The sequence below is a fragment of the Diabrotica virgifera genome, chromosome 1 (assembly GCF_917563875.1).
Source record: "Diabrotica virgifera virgifera chromosome 1, PGI_DIABVI_V3a".
NCBI classification, from domain to species: domain Eukaryota; kingdom Metazoa; phylum Arthropoda; class Insecta; order Coleoptera; family Chrysomelidae; genus Diabrotica; species Diabrotica virgifera.
In genome coordinates this window covers 269064399-269085884 of record NC_065443.1, presented here as the reverse complement: position 1 = coordinate 269085884, position 21486 = coordinate 269064399, and the positions used below count along the sequence as shown (strand labels likewise).

Genomic DNA, 21486 nt, shown 5'->3' with positions numbered 1-21486 from the left:
TTAGAGCTCTCGTAATTCACTTAATTTCAGAATTCAAATTCAAAATTTCATCAGAAAAACCATTTTCCAGAAAATTCAAAGTACACCATTGAACTTAGTTTTTTATCCTCTTTTAAACTGAAAAATCCATTTTAAAAAAATTTAATGCACAGGGGTTTTGTTTTGGGGTCGAAATATTTTTCCAATATTTTTTAATCCGGACCTGGATTTTTTACAATTGTAAATAAATCAATTTATTGTACACCTTAAATGATATTTTCGTGCCAAATATAAAATACATATACAGTGTGGTTAAAAAGTTATGAACCAATTAAGAAAATGGCAAAATAGATAAAACACCCAGTATTTTTGTTACTAATGGAGTAAGACCCATTAAGTATGGTATTTTTGAGACCGCCTAAGTGTCCTCTTTCTACAGTTAACGTATGTTACTTTCCCAATGAAACACCCTGTATAAAGAAATTTGCAGACAAATGAAACTATTTTATGACCTGTGTCGGCGAACGATTGAATTATTACTCATAACAAAGTAAAAAAGTAATAAAATGTATTACTTGACAAACCCTAAAAATATATTTAACAGCACTATAGGCCTCCGAGGCGTTTGTCGACAATCCATAATACCAGACATAATTTAAATTTTTAGGAAATTGTAGGTAAAAATTTATTCGTTGTCATGAAGAATATTCTATAAATCGGTACTATCTTACTTAACTACATTCCAATAAACGGATAAATTTATTAAGGAGTAAATGGAAACGTTTCGGGATATCGAATTTTTATTCCATAAACCGGGATATTTCTATAAGCGGTAATCTAATAAGCGGGTTTGACTGTATATACCATAAACCAAAGAACATTCGAAAGAGTGGACAGCACCCGGTGAACGTGCTCCGAACAAGTCGAATAATGTCCAATCGGCCGGAAAGGTGATGGCCAGCATTTTCTGGGATTCACAAGGTGTGATCTACATCGATTACTTGAAAAAGGGCCCTATTATGCCGAATTATTGGGCCAATTCGACGCCAAATTGAAGAAAAAACGACCCTATTTGGCAAATAAAAAAGTGATATTCCACCATGACAGCGCACCGGCTCACACCTCCGTGGTCACAATGGCCAAATTGGTCGAATTGGGCTACGAACTGTTGCCCCATCCACCGTATTCTCTAGATTTGGCCCCTTGCGACTACTATTTGTTTCCAAACTTGAAAAAGACACTCGCTGAGCACAAATTTAAGCCGAATGAGGAGGTCATCGCCGCCACGGATGTTTGGAGACCTCGAGAAATGGTATTTTTCAGACGGGTTAAAGAAATTGGATCATCCCTGGGTCAAGTGTATGGTGCTAAAATGAGACTGTGTAGAGAAATAAATTGCCACTTTTCCAAAATTTTCCTTTTTCTTTTGTAGGCTACCCGAGTAGCAGAATAAAAACATTTTAGTTTTATTTAAGGTTTATAAAGGCTTTATTGTGGTAAATAAGAAGATAATGGTTTTAAAGTTACCTTGTAGATATACTGCCAGAACTTTAAAACTGTTTTGCACTTGTCACTAGTTTTAAAGTATCTAATAAGAATATCAAATAACACTAATTAATCTCAACAGATAATTTGTCTTATTGTAGTTATAAAATGGTTTATTTTCAGTTCACCTTAAAACTAATCAGTTTTATGGAAAACTTTCGAACTGTTTGGTTTTGTTAGATTCTAGTTTGTAACCTTTTAGTTTTATTGCAATTTTAAAGATTCTCCTAATATGACTAATAAAACCTACTATTAACACGACTTGATCTCAAGACTATTATGTCAGTAAAATATATGCCTTAAAACTATTTTTTTGTCTTTAAAGTTGCTTTCTTAAAAGCAATTAGTAGGCTATATTAAAACCAAATGCTGTTAAGTGAATCAATTTGGTTATCGTAAAAACTAAACTATGCTTTTTGTTAGAAACAATAAAACTAAACTCACCCCCCCTTTTTTCATGTCCAAAATGGTCGGCCATTTCGGTGTAATGTGTTGAAAAATTGGAATACAGTTAGTATGGAAGAAATAAGTAGCAAGTACTTGCAATATAAACGAACTGTCATTTTAAAAGAAAAATACAACACACAGAGCATTACGACGTCTCGATTTTAGGTTAGATTTACATTAAAACCGAGTGGTATTAATTTTACAGGAGCATTAAAACTAAATGGTTTTAATTCCAAGGCAACCTTGCTTTTATGTAGGATATATGCTTTCGGAAAGGTATAAAATACAACAATTTGATGTTAACAATTCTCTGTCGATAGACCAAATAGTTTTAATTGGATTTCGGCCATATAGCTTTCTGGAGATGATGAAAACCATGATAGATTACAATATAAGATTTACACAAAAATTATAAATAAGCATCCTAAAGACATAAATTCGATTTATTTTAACATTAAAATATTAAAATTGTAGATAAAATTATTTTTATTTCAAATTAATACCTTTATGATTAAAATTTTTTTTATTATTTTTATTTTTTAATCGCCAAAAGTCAGAAATTTTAGGGCGCGTGAGTTATTTAGACTTACTTTTGTTAACATTATCAATAAAGTTGGGTGCGCAAGTGTTCTTCTACCTTGACAGTCCGAAATAACCAAGTACTTTTTATTATTTTATAGTTACAAATACTTATCTACCTATTAGAACACATGTAATAATTTGTTGGCCTGTATGAAGTAGGTATATGGGTTTAAAGAATCATTTATTATGGTAAATTGTCTTTTAAAGTTTCCATTTAAGAAACGTTTTTAAGTTTTCTATAAAACTGTCTGCACTTAAAGTGTCTTTTAACATGGTGTTAAAAGCACCTTCACAGGAGCTATAAAACCAGTTGCTTAAGAAAACAAAGTTTTAAGGTTTTTATTTTCGGTTTTATTGACCTCTTTCAGAGTGGGCCCTTTTATGCTAAAAGCGGTTTTATTGCTACCTTAAGGTTTACTTAAAAACCAAATGGTTTAATTTAAGTTTTATTCTACAGTTTTAAAGCATCCTTAAAAGATTTAAAAAAAAACCCGTTCCGTGCTACTTGGGTAAGGACTGCCACTAGAGATTGAAATAGCTGGATCCAGCCTCCAGCAATCCAGCTGGATCCAGCGCCTTTTTTACATGCTGGATCCAGCAAACCGGGCTGAATCCAGCAGCGCGGATCCGCAAACGTGTCAAATTCGAAATAAGTTACTGAATGTCTTCATTAGCCTCTTTATGCAAAGCCGTGGGTCGGCAACTTGCCATTATATCCCCCTAAGAGTAGCTCAGTATGCTGGAAAGTTTCTACAGCCTAAAAGTTTGCATCGATGAAGCGTTGATAGAGATTGATTCTGCAATAAAATTCTCTGCTCGCGAGTGTTCAATAATCAACGAGTTGATGGCCACTCTCTAACCGGTAAAACTAACTGTAGAAGATCTTTGCAGAAGAGAGTCCACTTTGATAACGGCCGACGCAACCATGACATTTTCCTTAGACAAACTAAATAGCCAGGGCTCTAGCCTTAATGCCAATCCATCGGAAGCACTACGCAACGTAATCGCGGAACAGTATCTCTCTGAAGTTAAAGGTACATTAATATACTTACAAAATCAAAAAAGTATGACGAAGGACTAAACAATCTTGGTTATTTCCCATGCCGAAAAAGAACGCAATGAAAGAACATGGGCCAACTAATCCGGAGTCCGTGAATTTTACTTTGGAAAAAGAACTTAGATTGAATTGACACGAGAAAAAGAAAACTTTTATAACCAAAAAAAATGGTTCTCAAAAAGATTACGAAATGATTTTGGAAAAAGAAATGGCAGTTTATGAGGCCAAAGGAGTGGAAGGCGATCATTTTTCAATGGTCTATGACCATTTTATGACTTTAAAACCTACCAGCACAGAGGCCGGAAGGGCTTTCTCCGCAACCGGCTATTTGTGAAGTTATGTGCGAAGTAGGTTAGGCCTATGTTTTTCAAGGTCTCACTTCCAACAAACTAAATAATTCATGTTTAAAAATTTAGAAATTTAAAAATTTAAAATACAGACAAAAAAAACATTAAAATCGTGATTCAGGCCAATCTTGCAAAAATCCAGCTGGATTGAAAATGCTGCTGGACTGCAATCCCTAACTGCCACGCAACGTCTGTTCTAGAGTGGACGGCTGAAGGCAGAGTCTGCCCTGAATGTTAGAGGCGGCTAAACTCAAAATAGTGAAGGCAACGGGAAAGAACACTTCTATTTCCTATGATATTGCTATGGTAAACAAAACAAAAATCACAGCCTTCTGGTTTCGAACAGCTCATTGCTGGGCAAGGGGTGCTAAAACAACCCCGATACAAAATAGTAAAATCCACCGTTAAAATAAGCAAATTACGTCAAAAAATGATCAAATGCTTTATTGAGTCAGTGTTGTTACATGGTACCGGGATCAAGATCCTGATAATGCTCCAAATAACCTGGAAAGCGATGCAGATGAACGAAGCTATGTAAAATATGTAGTGCCAATGCGGTTCATCAATTATTTAAAACAATTACAATAAGAAAACTTATATACAGTTGAGTCCGCGAGACTACCCGTGCGTCATCACTTAAAGCATACGAAATAAGTCGGAAATCTATTTCACGCAACAACAACTGACAGAAAGTGGCTACTGTTCCGATTACGGGTTTTATTATAAAATTTGACGTTATCAAATATATAGAATGTCAAATGTAAGTTTTGCTTCAAAATTTTTGCGCAGAATTACAGCTACATTTGAAGTGGCTTAATAAATTCTTTTATTATTATTGATTAATAAATAAATAAACAATTTATAAAAAAAATCCAATAACATATTTTATTTTTGTTATTTTATTCACTTTGACGGAAATCTAAACACAGTCATTTCTTTACTGTGTGAGTGACGTTAGCTTTATATGTTTTAAATATTAATTGCCTAAATATAATTATTTACCTTAAAATTTCAAAGCCCAATATAAAATTAGTTGTGAAAACAACTGTTTGTATAATATAAAGAAACTTCAAAACGCAAAAATTCGACAAAAACCGCAAAAAGTTCAACTGACTGACAGCCACAAAATTAAACAAATCAGAAACGTCAAACAAATTGTGCTTAAAATATGAAAACATACCGAATCGTCTTTTTTTTGTACCTACCTCTTTTCAATGCACTGAGTCTAGATGGTTCATAAAAATAACATGTGTTGTTACTTAATAACAAACGGCAGCTGGTTTGTCATGAGTTTCATGCATGGAAGAGAATGATGCAAGATAAAAAGTATGTGTTTTATCTCGCCAGGTATTAATGACGCACGGGTAAAGACTCGCGGACTCAACGTACCTACGGCACAGTATAAAGAGGGACAGTAGAACCACTCTCCGAAAAATTGGTAGTAAAATCTGTAGTCGCGCATGGCGACCGCGCAATGTTCCCAGTCGCTTTTGCCCCACTCTCGCATTGCTAGTCGCATAGAAACGTACGGATTTTAACAGGAAAACCCGCATCTACCACTGGTGAATTACCAATTGCGTACTGCCGTTATTACTTCTTGAGATCAAAGCGCCGACAGAGGAGTGATTTTACTGTGGAACCTCTATATACTGTGCCTACGGCATGTTTTTACAGAAGGCCGGTGCAGCATCCTTTGTCATGGCATGGCCCAAAAATATTCGAGACTGGACAGGCATACACAGTACAAAACAATAATATTAGGTATGTCGATTAGTTGAAGGCTGTAGGCAAGTCGCAAATGTAATTACCAGCGTTAGGGGGAGCCAATATGGACCCAATATGAGGGGACAACTTCGTTGTGAACAAGCTCATGCTCCTTCTACATATTCTGCAGTATAGTTTAAAGTTTTTGATTAAGTTTCCATAGTAGTGTAGGAAACAGAGGTTGCAGAGGTGCTTATTATGAGACTTATTTTTTCTTAAAAAATTTGGCCCCGGAACCCCCCTTTTCACCATTTAAAGGGGGTAATTTGTGGTTTTGCGAAACGTAGCCCTTCCTGTACCTTTTGCAAAAAAAATTATTTTTTAGAAATATGAAGAGAACTATATTTTCTACGATTTATTTTCCAAACAGCGTATGTCTAACACCCACCGTTTAGTGGGGGTGGGGCCCCAAACTTGACAAGTTTTTAAAAAAGATGTTTTAAAAAAATATTTTTCCCTAACAGTAATGGAAATTAAGAAGAAATCCTGCAGCAATTATTCATAAATAAGTGACTGATTTTTTGGTATAGGTTTTACTTAAGGGTAATTGCCCTTTTTTAAATTTTTTTAATTACAGGGTGTTACCTTTTAAAAAACCCCTTTTTATACCATCTGAACCGTTTATGCTAGAGTAAAAAGACTTTCAGCGATTACCCATGTAATGGTGCTATTTAGATATTTGTATAATTCACCCCCATTTTTTCCCCGGAACCACCCCAAAAAAAAGAAGAATTACCGAAGAAACCGTTGACACAAAATGCCCTTTATTAATATACTTTATATATAACTTTGTGCACGTTATTATTACCCATGCATGGACACCAAAAGCGATTTCCTGGTGCAACCCCTGTAGCAAAAAAAACATAAATAAAATGGGGGGTCGAAAAAAATTATTTTTTTTTGCTTTTTAATCCATATGGGCATATGCTTCATCGATAGTGTTTTTCAAAAATATATATGGTTATTGCAACATCCCTGCGCAAACCACCCCTATCCTTGAAAATATACTGCAGAAACTACCCCTATCCCTTGGCGAGCATGTTTTTACGATTTTCTCATTACCTATGCATTCTTTTTAAACAAAAACTTTTACAAGGGGAAAGACCACTATTTAGTCTAAAAATTAGGTCCTATTCATTTTTTTCGTATAAGCAACCGTTACGGCACAGTGGCGCCGTAAACCTCAGATATGCTTTGGCGGGCTCGAGTTTTTGTTTTTTTTTTTCGTTACCTGTTAGTTTTATTAATAAAGTACTTATGTAAAATAAAACAACAAAGTGTAACCTACAAATTATGACCTAGGCACATTTTACATTCTTTGCGCCCCAAAGACACAGTGGTGGCCCAAAATCAATTTTTGCATATTTTCGGCACCTACACGCATTTTATTGCATTAATGCTACCTTAATAGCACAATATTTATCCTTAATGGTCACTAAGCAGTGGCGTATCCAGGGAGGGGTGATGGGGGCGATCACCCCCCTCTCAAACCAAGTGATAATATATTTAAAAATTATAAAAATATTCATTTATTTTTATAAAAATTTAGCCAATTGACACCCCCCTCTTAACGATGCTGGATCCCCACTGTCGCTAAAGCATAAAAAGTACGCCATTCTTATAAAAATAATAATATAATATAAGTATTTCTATAAAAATAAATGAATAATTTTATAATCTTTAAATATAAGATCTCTTGGTTTGAGTGGGGGGGGGGGGTGACCGCCCCCATCACCCCTTCCTGGATCCACCACTGCTTAGCGACCAAGTAACAGTGAATATTGTGCTACAAAGGTAGCATTAATTGCAATAAAATGTGTTTAGGTGGCGAAAATATGCAAAAATTGATTTTGGGCCACCACTGTGGCTTTGGGGCGCAAAGAATGTAAAATGTGCATAGGTCATAATTTGTAGGTTACACTCTGTTGTTTTATTTTGCATAAGTACTTTATTAATAAAACGAAGAGGTGACAAAAAAGAACAAAAACTGGAGCCCGCCAAAGCATATTTGAGGTTTACGGCGCCACTGTACCGTAACGGTTGCTTAGACGAAAAAAATGAATGGGACCTAATTTTTAGAGTAAATAGTGGTCTTTAACCTTGTAAAAGTTTTGTATAAAAAGAATGCATAGGTAATGAAAAAATCGTAAAAACATGCTCGCCAAGGGATAGGGGTAGTTTCTGCAGTATATTTTCAAGGATAGGTGTGGTTTCCGCAGGGATGTTTCAATAACCATATATTTTTTGAAAAACACTAATGATGCAGCATATGCCCATATGAATCAAAAAGCGAAAAAACAATTTTCTTTTCAACCCCCCATTTTATTTTTTTTAGGTATAGGGGGGCACTAGGAAACCGCTTTTGGTGCCCGTGCATGGGTAATAATAACGTGCACAAAATGATATATAAAGTATGTTAATAAAGGGCATTGTGTGTGAAGGATTCCAAGAAAATCACTGTCTTTATTAATTCTTCTTTTTTTGGGGTGGTTCCGGGGAAAAAATGGGGGTGCATTATACAAATTTGTAAATACCACCAGTACATGGGTAATCGATGAAAGTCTTTTTACTCTAGCATAAACGGTTCAGATCGTATGAAAAGAGGTTTTTTAAAAGGTAACACCCTCTAATTAAAAACATTAAAAAAAGGGCAATTACCCTTAAGTGAAACCTATACCAAAAATCAGTCACTTATTGTTGAATAATTGCCGCAGGATTTTTTTTAATTTCCATTACAGTTAGGGAAAAACCTTTTTTTTAAAAACATCTTTTTTTTAAAACTTGTCAACTTTGGGGCCCCACCCCCACTAAACGGTGGGTGATAGACATATGCTGTTGGGAAATAAATCGTAGAAAATATAGTCCTCTTCATATTTCTATAAAAAAAATTTTTTGCAAAAGGTGAAGGAAGGGCTACGTTCCGCAAAAACCACAAATTACTCCCTTTAAAGGGGTGAAAAGGGGTTCCGGGGCGAAATTTTTTAGGAAAAATTAGTCTCATAATAAGCCCCCCTTGATATACCAGAAAAAAAAAATAAAACAGGACTTGTGTCTATTTTGCAAGGTGCAATCTGTGCTTCCTACACTATATGGCCCATTTTACGATTCACCGCCCGGTATATAGTAGGTATATTAAAGTCCGCTCTTAGTCAACATTTTTAAACTTCCGTAAAATCTGTAACTGATCATTTATTCTCTAAAAAAAAATCATTTTTTTCGAATATTCTACAAGAGAAAGAATTTGCAAATAAAACATTGTTTAAAAAGCAAAGATCAAAGACATTGCAACAGTGGATTATTGTTTTCCATTATCCTACAAGAGAAAGAATTTGCAAATAAAACAGTTTAATAAGTAAAGATCAAGGACATCGCAACAGTGGAGTATTTTTTATTTAGAATAACTTGAATACTTCTGATATAAAAAAATTTGTTTTCAAATATTCTATAAAAAGATAAAAGATTAACTTTAGTACAAGAAATGAAATCTTTACAACAATTTTTAATAAGTAAATATAAAAGCGACATTAATGGGCCGAGAGAGCATATTGCGGGGGAGTAACTTATAAAAGAAGCTTTTGTAATTTTGTTATTTCTTTTTAAGAATACCTATTTTAAAGTATATTTTTAGTCCTTAACTTGGTACATAATATATTACTAATGATGAACTTATCAGTTTCATTAAATTTTTCACGATTTTATGTAATTCCTCGACATTGTGTGGGTGTGTGTGTTTGTTTGTTTGTGTGAGGAGAAAGATTTTTAAATATTTTCCTTATATTCGTTAATATAATTAATATACTAAATATAGATTTGTCTGAATAAGATAACAGATTGCTAATGTAAGTGCATTATAAATATTCAAATTTATTCGACATTTGTTTTCCTTGCAAGTTCTTAATAAATCTCTTTTTCTTTGCATAATTCCTTATGCAAATTAGTATCGGACTCTTTATTTTACTGTTTGATGTTTATCGATATATTCCAGTTTTCCAATCTACACTCACTGCTCTCGTTTCTTCAGTCGTCTATCCTCCGTTTTTCTTAATGTTTTGTTCTATCTGTTCATGTTTTATTTGGTTTTTTGCTCTTTTTTTGTTTTCTTTTCTTACATTAACCTCTTAGTTAAATTGTCTGGGTTTTTAAATATCAAATTACTTTTTTTTCGTGATATGCTACTGCGTTATGCAGGCTATCTATTTTAAACGCAATTATGACCTGAAAGCTGATGCTTGGAATAGTTGAATGGAACTTCAACCGAACAGTTTCCTAAAGTTTCTCATACTAGATATTAATCCCCTTTCTGGGCTGCGTTTAACTCCAGTATTTTCCGACAAAAGCACTTTTAACAGTCTATATTTATTTCCTCGTGGAACATGTCTTGGGTGTTGTCGTTTTCTCGTTTTAATAGGCGATACTTCCTTTTGTTTGTTGTTTCATAGCAGAACCACTACCAATACTAAAATAAAAACTCAGCAACACGAATATGGCCATATCTACGCATACATAAAAGGTCAGGGTCACATCACCTACAGTTATACTCTAATATATAAACACATAATTCATAAATATCAAAAATCATAACTTAACATCAATCCGAGGTTAATATTACCCCACTCACAACTTTCCAACTCAAAAAATGGTTATGTATCTACAAGATCGAGGCCAAGTAAGACACTTATCAAATTTGTATAATAAAGCCCTAATTAATAAACATAAATAAGTTAAAATAACTTCCCATAAATATACTCTAACTATACTTCCTATAACTCCCTATAATTAATATAAAATAACTATAAAAATATTTTGATAGTTTTGGTAGATATGGATATGGTTTATGGAAATGGTTTAAATTTACACCATATCCATGAGTGGACAAAACATTAACATAAATATTAATAACGTCTACAAAAAAAACAAGATAGAAAAAATAATTAAAAATAAAATTGATAAGAGAGATGAGAGATGTATCTTAATGAATGAATATGTAAGAATTCTCTCTAAATTAGGTTATTAAGAAAAGATTGGCCCTCAAACTTTTAACTCCCATAGTCTTAATAGATCTGACAAGGTATACCTACTATATTGTATAACTTTCAATATTCTGTGTAGCAATAGAAAAACAAGGAATAAATTATACCTCGTCCATTTTACTTACCGTTGCACGTCATCCGCGCCATAGCCTGTGACAAGATACCAACACGAAATATTTAGGCGGTGGGTGTGTTCTTTTTTAGAATCAAAATGATTCTAAAGGGGAACACACCTACCGCCTAGATATTTCGTGTTGGTATCGTGTCACAGGCTATGGCGCGGATGACGTGCAACGGTAAGTAAATTGGACGAGGTATAAATGAATATGAACATGAATAAAGAGGAGAAATTTCTAAAGGCTGCTGCAGAGCATTTACAACCTTCAAATATATCTGAATCAGGCGCTCTCAGTATGGAGAAGAAAGGGCTTCAATATGGGATTCTAATCGAAGAGGAGAGATTAAACACGATTGTCTTCACTAAAGACCAAACCAATCTAGCTGAAAATGAGACTGATATAGACTATGTCCTTAGAAAACTGAAAGGGGAGTGCACCAAGTGGGTCTGACAAATAATATAGCAAATACCAAGTAATTAGTGACAGGAGAAACCATAAAGTCTAAAAATTGAAGTGGGAACTATAAAATCAACTGAAACCTTAAAATGTTTGGGAGTCCAAATAACATCAAAATCATTAATTATTAGTCTGAATTAAAAATCAAACAAATACATTCCAGGATTAGCCAAGAAAATCAGTCACTATACTATACAGTTATAGGCACCATTGTTAAGTACTAAAATAACAAAAAGAAAAAGAATGTGTGTGTACTTTCTACGCACGTAAGAAGTTATACTTCTATTATAATATAATCTAACTTCATATTATGATTTCAACGAAATCAATATATCTATTTTAAACAGTTTTTTTGTATTGTATTTAAACATTCAACTAATTTTAGAAAGAACTAAAAGAATACCAAAAATAAAAAAAAAGGATATGACTTTGTCCGGATTTGAACGGGGACCTCTCGATCCGTAGGCGAATGCTCTACCGATGAGCTACCACCGTTCTGTATACAAACGATCATTTCTCGGATATAATTACAATCACGGTGACAGATAGACTAATTGAAATTAAGCATTTTCAATAATACTTATTACGAGGAAGACAAATCCACAGACACAAAAATTATAATAAATATATTTACTAAAAACACTAATAATATATTCTTTTCACGCACACTTTATTTGCGCTACATAACTTAAAAGATGGAGCGACTAATACCATACTGTCTGTGTGCGCATGCGCCCAGAAAAATAAAAATTCACCCTCGTGCCTAAACAAGTATAACTTTAATAAAAAAAAAATTTATAAAATAAACAACAAATCAAATCAAACAAAGAAACAAATCAAAATTAAAGCTATAGAGATCAACAACAGAGACGATATTGGCGGCTCACTAGTCTTGATCGGGTGAGGAATCAAGATATTCAAAGCAAAACGGGACTTGATCTAGATTAAATAGACACAATGGGATCTAAAAGAACTACAGAGAATGCCTGAAAATAGATGGCCAAAAAAGATAGAAAAATTGACTCTGATGGAAAGGGTACCCCCCGTTAAGATAGGCAAAATGCCCTCACTCTCAGAATTAAATTTTTTTAATTTTTTTTACGTTCTGTGCAATTAAAAAATGAGATAACACGGATTTTTAGCTCGCCACCCCCTTACCCCTCCCCCACAGCCAAAAACGTAGATTTTTAGATTTAATTTTTTTTAGTTGGGTTGCAATTGATTTAAAAATTTCAAAAAATTCACACGTGTAGCTGAGGCTTTTACAAAACATGTCCATTTTTTATGGATCCTTAGGTCGAGTGTACATAGCCTCAAATTTTTTTTTTATCGTTTTAAAACCTATAACTTTTTTTTGGTGGGGGTTGCAGGTCCAATTTTTTTTGATTTTTGTATATTTTATCAAAAGCTATCTCCCTGATTTTTTTCAGATTTTTCCGTCAGGTGCGCCATCTTAAAAAATCCGGAAAACTGTTTTTTTAGGGGGTTTTCTCCATTTTATAGACTGCAACATTGATCAACTCAAGGTTTTGTTAATAGATTATGTATAACTTGAAATAACTGAGTATATTAGTATATTCAAAAATTGGGCGAAACACTTTTAAACCCCCCAAAAACCATGTTTGTTTAAAGTTTTGTAAGGATTTTTGCGGGTCTAATTTTTTTTTGAGGTCGATACAGCCTGAATATTTTTTTTTATTTTTTTACGTTCTATATGATTTTAAAAATTTAGGACTCAACGCAATTTTAGCCCACTTCCCCTATTCCCCCTCCCCCACAGCCAAAAATGTCAATTTTTCCATTTTATTTTTTTTTAAGTTGGTTTGCAATTAAAATATAAATGTTGTTCTGAAGCTATTTCTTTGTGGCACTTTTGTAATTAACTATTCTAAATGGGAAATAAGCCACAATTTAATGTATTTTGTGCATTTTGTGTATTTTATCAAAATCTATCTCTCTGATTTTTTTCAGATTTTTCCCTCAGGTGCGCCATCTTGAAAATCCCGAAAACTGTTTTTTTAGGGGGTTTTTAGGGATTTTCTCCATTTACAGACTGCAACATAAATCAACTCAAGGTTTTGTTAATAGATTATATATAATTTGAAATAAATGAGTATTTAAGGATTATCAAAAATTGGGCATAACACCTTTAAACCCCCCAAAAACCATGTTTTTTTAAGTTATGTAAGGGTTTTTGCGGGCTTAATGATATTTTTTGAGATCGATACAGCCTGAATTTTTTTTTTCATTTTTTTACGTTATATGGGATTAAAAAATAAGACTAATCGCATTTTTAGCCCACCACCCCCTCCCCCTGACCCCACAAAAACGTCAATTTTTCTATTTTTTTTTTGTTTAAAGTTGCAATTAATTTAAAAATTTTATGAGGCTTCTACAAAACATATTATTTTTTATAGACCCGTGTAGGTCGAGTGTACAATATAACCTCAAAATTCCTTTTTTATTTTTTTAAAACGTATTTTTGACTTCCATTCAATATTTTTTTAAAACGTCCAATGAATAATGTACATCTCGCTCTCTCGCGGACGGCCGCTTCAATACATGCTTATCGCTCATTTTTAATTATTAAAAATAATAGTTAGTAATAAAATAATGACAAAAATTTCTTTAGGCTATTGCAGGGGGGCTTTAAGATTTGAGTTGGTCACTTGACTTTCACAATAATGACTTTCATAATAATAATTTTTAATCGAGTTATTAAGCCTTGAAAACGGCCATTTTCGCGTTTTTCAAATTTGAAATTGCATGTAACTCGACAACAGTCAATTTTATAGAAAAATCACAAGATACCTTTTTTGCTCAGCTTGATCCAGAGAATCTAAAACAAATTTGTCCGAAGTGAAAAATTTTTGAAGTAATTTTTTGAATTCGTTTAAAAAATGTTTAAACAATTTTCCTACCGCGGTACTACCTGGCACCTTGTGGATTTGTTATAAGGACCTGTTTTTGAGTAAGTTTGTGCAAACAATTAATCGGAATAATTTACCTAACGGGACAAACATACAGCGGGGACTATTTGCATTATGAGCCAAACGTAGATGGTTTGTAAAATACACAAAACACAAAAAAAATTAGCAGCCATCGCCAAAAAAAGTTATACGTACCTATTAAAAAACAAAAAAAAATGAGGTTATAATATGTACACTCGACCTTCGGGTCCATAAAAATAGATATTCTCTAAAAGCCTCAGCTGTGCGTGTGAATTTTTTATAATTTATAATTTAATCATTACTAACTATTCTAAATCCGAAATAAGTCACAATTTAATTAAAAAATGATTTTATTAACGTTTCGATGTCCGCCACGGACGTCGTTATCAAAATACAAAATATTAATAAATTAAACAAAAATGTTGCTTGGTAAAAAATCTTCTAATAATTTAATTTAATCTGACTTATTTATATAGATCGTCCCAAACCATTTTTTCAGTGCGTCACAGATTATCGAATTCTCTCTATCGCATTACAGATGGAAAATAAAATCATTTTTTAGTTAGATTGTGGCTTATTTCCCATTTAGAATAGTTAAATACAAAAATGTCACAAAGAAATATCTTCAGAACAACATTTATAATTTAATTGCAACTTTAAAAAAATAAAATCGAAAAATTGACATTTTTGGCTGTGGGGGAAGGGGAATAGGGGAAGTGGGCTAAAATTGCGTTGAGTCCTAATTTTTTAAAATCATATAGAACGTAAAAAAATAAAAAAAAATATTCAGGCTTTATCGACCACAAAAAAAAAATAATTAGACCCGCAAAAATCCTTACAAAACTTTAAACAAACATGGTTTTTGGGGGGTTTAAAAGTGTTTTGCCCAATTTTTGAATATACTAATATACTCAGTTGTTTCAAAGTATACATAATCTATTAACAAAACCTTGAGTTGATCTATGTTGCAGTCTATAAAATGGAGAAAATCCCCAAAAACCCCCTAAAAAAACAGTTTTCCGGATTTTTCAATATGGCGCACCTGACGGAAAAATCTGAAAAAAATCAGGGAGATAGCTTTTGATAAAATACACAAAATTAAAAAAATTGGACCTGCAGCCCCTTCCAAAAAAAAGTTATAGGTTTTAAAATTAAAAAAAAAAATTGAGGTTATGTACACTTGACCTAAGGGTTCATAAAAAATTGACATATTTTGTAAAAGCCTCAACTACACGTGTGAATTTTTTGAAATTTTTAGATCAATTGCAACCCAACTAAAAAAATTAAATCTAAAAATCTACGTTTTTGGCTGTGGGGGGAGGGGTAAGGGGGGTGGCGAGCTAAAAATCCGCGTTATCTCATTTTTTAATTGCACAGAACATAAAAAAATTAAAAAAAATTGAATTCTGAGAGTGAGGGCATTTTGCCTATCTTAACGGGGGTACCCTTTTCATCAGAATTAGCGCATCAACTGCATAAGATATTTTTTAGACGAGACAACGTAGCATTAAACCTAAGAATTTTGTGCAGTAAGATGAATCGTCATGCAACTTTTTAATTCGATTTGTGAGAGGGTCAGGCAATTTTGTGAACTAAATTGATCTTCGGGAAAAATTTTTGTGCATTAAAAAAAGCATTTTTAAAGTGCATCTCGAAAAGATGGAAAATAAAAAATTTAGGACTTAGGAAATATTGACGGAAATGAGTTAAATTTTTATACTTGGCAGTTTTGGAGACCACTGAACATGAATTTCATGACGGCGATGGTCACCGAGGTACCTGGTGCCCAGGGTGGAACTCGTCGCCTGGGACGACCGAATAATTCGCGGGACGATCGAATTAATAGCGAAATAAAGATTGGATCGAAAAATTGAAAAATGCGTGTTCAATATTTTTCAAAAGTCTATTGAATGACACTAAACACGACCACCCCACTCCACCTCTGGAGGTGGGGTAACTTTAAAATCTTAAATCGAAACCCTATTTCTTATTGCAGATTTGGATTGCTTACGTAAAAGTAAGCAACTTTTATTCGAGACATTTTTTAGAATTGTGGATAGATAGCGCTATAATCGGAAAAAACTAGTTTTTCGTGATACCATAGGTAAATTATAGAAACGGTTTAATATAGATAGATAGATAGATAGATAGACATTTATTGTTTTTAAAAACTACAGTTTTATAACAATGAGTTTAGTAAGTACAGAATATAACTAACAACTAGTCTAGAACATAAATAACTATTAACAAATTTAAACAAAAGTTAAGCGCTATCACTAACTGAAATGGAGAACTTGGTTTTTTTAATAAACACCAATGAAGGAGAAACTGAAGTACAGAATATAACTAACAACTAGTCTAGAACATAAGTAACTATTAACAAATTTAAACAAAAGTTAATCGCTATTACTAACTGAAATGGAGACTTGTTTTCTTAAATAAACACCAATGAAGGAGAAACTGAAGCTTATTCATTTAAAACAAAAGATCTAAGTTTTATGATATTCCAAATATATATTGAAATTGCTTTCAGAGATATTATAGTTACATTATTAAGACAACCAATAAGGTCGGTGCAATTATTAAGGGGGGCCATATTAACCGGTTTCATTGAACTGTAAATGGGACATTCAAACAGTAAATGTTCAAGAGTTTCCAACTTGTTTGTGTTACAAATAGTACAGATTTCAGATGGTCGTATATGATATGTTATACCATTATAGGTAAATTTTAACACATGGCGATTAGATGTTCGAAGTTGCGCCATGGCACGAATGTATTTTATGGGAATTTGAAATTCCAGATATTTCTGTACTGGGGTATCTACGGATAAATGTTTGTAAATAGTTGAGAATGTTGACATGGAGACTGCTTGAATGTCTTCTTGATGAAGCATATCCATATACTTTTTTAACATGCTTTTCTTGTTTTTTAATAGCCAATCAGAGATGTTTTCATCCCAAGAAAATTCATAATCTAATATTTGAAAATATTGCTTAAACTGTGAAACCCAGTTGTATCTGTTCGTATTTATTGAATTATTTGCTGAAGAAATTTGAAGCTGACGCAGAAAACAAATAAGAGGAAGTCTTAAATCATGCATTTGCGATAGCTTGATAAGCCAATTTAAAGTTAGCTTGAAAATAGTAAAAGAAATTTTTACTCTTCCTGTCTCCAACCTAACAGCATAATCAGGTGTATTGATACTGAGATGTAAAAGTTTTTTAAAGAAAGTTATTTGTATTCTTTCTAACTGGTCAGCATATCTCATTCCCCAAACGGGCACACAGTTCATAACAAGGCTTTGAACTAGCGAATCGAAAAGTTGCACACGAGATGTCCAAGAATTCATTTTGGTTTTAGCCATTAAACCTATCACGTTACCAATTGCGTGTTTTGCTCTTTCCACTGTTGTATCGGCCATTGCTTTAAAAAGTGATGTTGTGGTTAGGGTGACTCCAAGATATACAAATTTGTTAACAACTTCTATTTTTTCATTCTTATATAGGAACTTAACGCCTTTATTGCCAATTTGACCGCCTCGGGCAAATGGAAGAATTTGGTTTTGCCAACATTTACAGTTAGCTGGTTTTTGTTACTGTATTTTTCTAGATAACTTAAATTTTTACCGAGTTCAACTTCCGAGTCACAAAGAATGACCAAATCATTTTACGGTTTTTACGGACAGAAACGGTTTAATATCTCGAGAAATGCACTTCCAAATAAGAAACCAAAAAATACGTCTTTTATATTTTTTTAAGAACCTATCTAATAACATAAAATCCGACCCATTACTCCACCCCTTGTATTTTTCAGTTTTTCGATCCAATCTTCATTTCAGGAATTATTCGATCGTTCCGCGAATTATTCGATCGTCCCAGGCGACGAGCTCGACCTTGGGCACCAGGTACCTCAGAGACCATCGCCCATCGCCGTCATGAAATTTGTGTTCACTGACCTCCAAAACCCCCAAATATAAAAAGTGAACTGATTTCCGTCAATATTTATGAGTTCTAAATTTTTCATTTTCCATCTGATTCACTTTGAAAATGCATTTTCTCATGCACAACATTTTTTGCCGGAGATCAATTTAGTTCACAAAATTGCCTGACACTCTCTCGAATTGAATGCAAAAAGTTGCATGACGATTCATCTTACTGCACAAAATTCCTAGGTTTTGGGCATTTTAGTGCTTCGTTGCTTCGTCTATTTAAAACATATTCGAGACGACCAAATACATAGTGATAATGGCATGCCCGTTGCTTAAATTAAAACAGCCACTCCTAACAAGTCAATTACAAAGAAAACTATCTTAACAAAAAAGTGTAAAAATAAAACCGGTCAAGAATGCGGTTCCTGCAAAAACCCACATGCGGCACTTGTTAAACTGTTAATCGAATCATTTGTAAAGGTGTTGTTAAATTAGATTCTGATAAGTAAAAAAGAATAATAAAATGTATTGAGAGTATTTAATATCCTATTACGGACGGTTATTTGGGTAGGGATCAAATGACCCCTACCAACGATTCTAGTTCCTGTACAATAATAGTGTTTTTATTTTTTTTTCAGAGCACAATGGTTCTACGAACGTTCGTCATAATCGGCCTATTATTTCACGGGGTAAGTTATTGTTTTATTCTTTATGGATCATAACGTTTTTTTGATAAATGTTGATCCTTAAAAAATGACTAACTCATTTAGTTAAATGTAAAGACTGAAATAGTTTTTGTAAACACTTATGACTACAGGTAAACTGGGAGAAGTGTACTTTTAAGTGTGTAAAATAAATAATTCCTAGCAGAGCGCTTTCGGCTTATAAAGCCTTCTTCAGAGCTATGGTCAAAAAGTTCAAAATACCACCATGAAGAGAGATGGTTCCCATGCGCAATATAATAGTACTTCTATTCCTTATGCAATTTTTTTAATAATGGAAAAAAACCTTGCCTCTCTGTTTAAAAAATTGTAATATTTCTGTTGGATTTTGTAGCCGGAAAAGTTAAAAACATCAAATACTAGCACAAAGGACTTTCACACAGAAATTACATTACATAATTGAATACTTGATCATGGTAAGGTCAAGAAACCCTACCATCTGAAGTGTACGGTGTCAGCATGCAGAATTCTGCATGCACGGTGTGCACTCGTTAACAGTGGAGCAGTAGCAGGCATTCTGGCCTCTTAATCTGTTTCTAACCGAATTGGCACTTATTCGAACATTACGGGCTGTGGAAAGATCATTTCGCAGTTGTCTAGCTGTAACATGATGTGTACGCAAAGTCTGCAGATGTTAATAACGTTTATGTGCTGGGTTCGTACACATGAGAAGTCCTGAAACTGGTTTTCTTGTGTATCCTCCAATTTTTCTATACCTTGTTAAAGCACTGAAACGCTAATTTGGTGGATTCCCATAACGTCAACAAGATATTGCTGCGATCATCCATCTCCAATGATTTCTAGGATTTATGCTGCTTGCTCTGACGTGATATTACTCATGTTTTGTAAGAACGCATCTCCTCATTGAAAACTCAAGCAGACATAATGCACAGATCAAATTCTTGAACACAAATGCCAAAATAAATGTTCTCTTTTAACAACGTTTTGTTTATTGTTTTTTTTTTGCTTCAAAAAACACGGTTAAACTTGAAATGTTATTAATTTGTAGACACCTAAAGAGACGATACACGAGTATTAAAACATATCCTGCTAAAAATCTAAACTTATTTTAAATATTTTTTTCTGTTTTAAAAATTATGAGACACTTTTTGTGACTAGTGTATTTTGTAAAAAAATGTATTTTAAAATTTTGGTTGTTTAATAAAATGAGATAACAAATTCAGTATCTGTTTGCACGCCACTTCAATCATTTCAACTATTTAAATTGGATTTCAAATTAAATCCGTTTGCATGTAGCAAATATTAACAGTCTGTAATATATTTCATGGAAAATTCAATATTGTCTGCTTTCAAAACAGTTTTTCAGAAATAGGTGAAATACCATTGCGAACATCCAGTTAAAATTTTCTTAAATGGCAGTTCTTTTTGGTATTAATATTGCTTCGGTGTTATACAGTAATAAGAGCGCTAATCGGCAAAATAACTCAAAAGATGGAAAACGTATTAAGTTGTGAGATATAAAGAAATGAAACTAGTGGAGCTGGGAAATTTAGCGACATTAACCTATAAATTTACATTATATTGATTGTTTCCCACCTTTACACGTATATCAGAGGATTAGGTCAACTAACACTGTCACTGTGACAGTGGCAGTTGCCAAATTTGTCCGATACGTCTAAAGGTGGGAAACAAACGATATATAATGTAAATATGTAGATTAATATCGCTAAATTTCCCAGCTCGACTAGTTTCATTTCTTTTTATCTCACAACCGTCATCTTTTGTGCTATTTTGCCGGCTATTAGCGCGCTCATCACTAAAAATAATCCATTTGTTAATGAAGAGTATTTTGGTCTTTTCGTCATCCTATCAGCTTCACTTGAGAGTTTGTTGTATGTAAATTAATTTTTTAAATTAAATTGGCCACAACCAAATACTACATATTCACAGCAAGATGATGTTAAGCAAAGAACTAATGCTGAAATATATCTAAGCTGGATCCAAATATCCTTGTTATTATTTTCTAGCCTGTCAGTTAAAGGTATAGTGTTGTCATGAGTATATTATTTTCGATATCGCTGTATTTATCTATATCTTCTCTCCGACAACAAAACAGGTATGTTGTTACGATGTGGTCCGCATATCTTGAGATATACGAACTTCAAATGTATAGAATATATAGATTTAATCATTTCCTTTCATGCCCTGGGCGTGAAAAACACAATTACATCTTTTTTACTAGACATATCTAAAATATACAATATTAATTTGTCTATTTAAAAAATACATCATATAAATATATACATATACACTCACCGGCAGAGAAAACGGGCACCCCAAAAAATGGGTCATTTTTAATGTCTTGTATTTCCTAAACCTGATATCCGATTTAAGTAGTTTTTTTAATATGTTATAGCCTTATTCTTTATCAATATCGCTGTAATAATATTGTTGCTAGACAGGTACATTGTCATTGTATACAGGGTGTACGAATCAAACTGTGTTTTTTTCTCAAACTTTGGAACACCCTGTGGAATGTTCTAGCTTTTATAAAATACTGAAATTATAACCAAACTATAGCCTCAGATTTTTTTA

The 21486-nt window shown here is 33.1% G+C and overlaps 1 protein-coding gene across 1 annotated transcript in view; it reads left to right on the top strand.

Annotated features, from left to right (window-relative positions):
* LOC114329545 (uncharacterized) overlaps positions 1-21486 on the top strand; it is a 368468-nt gene that overhangs the window by 150833 nt on the left and 196149 nt on the right. Inside the window, exon 3 of the mRNA XM_028278689.2 lies at positions 18847-18897. Coding sequence (XP_028134490.1) covers positions 18847-18897 — 51 coding nt within the window. The remainder of the gene's footprint in view (positions 1-18846; positions 18898-21486) is intronic.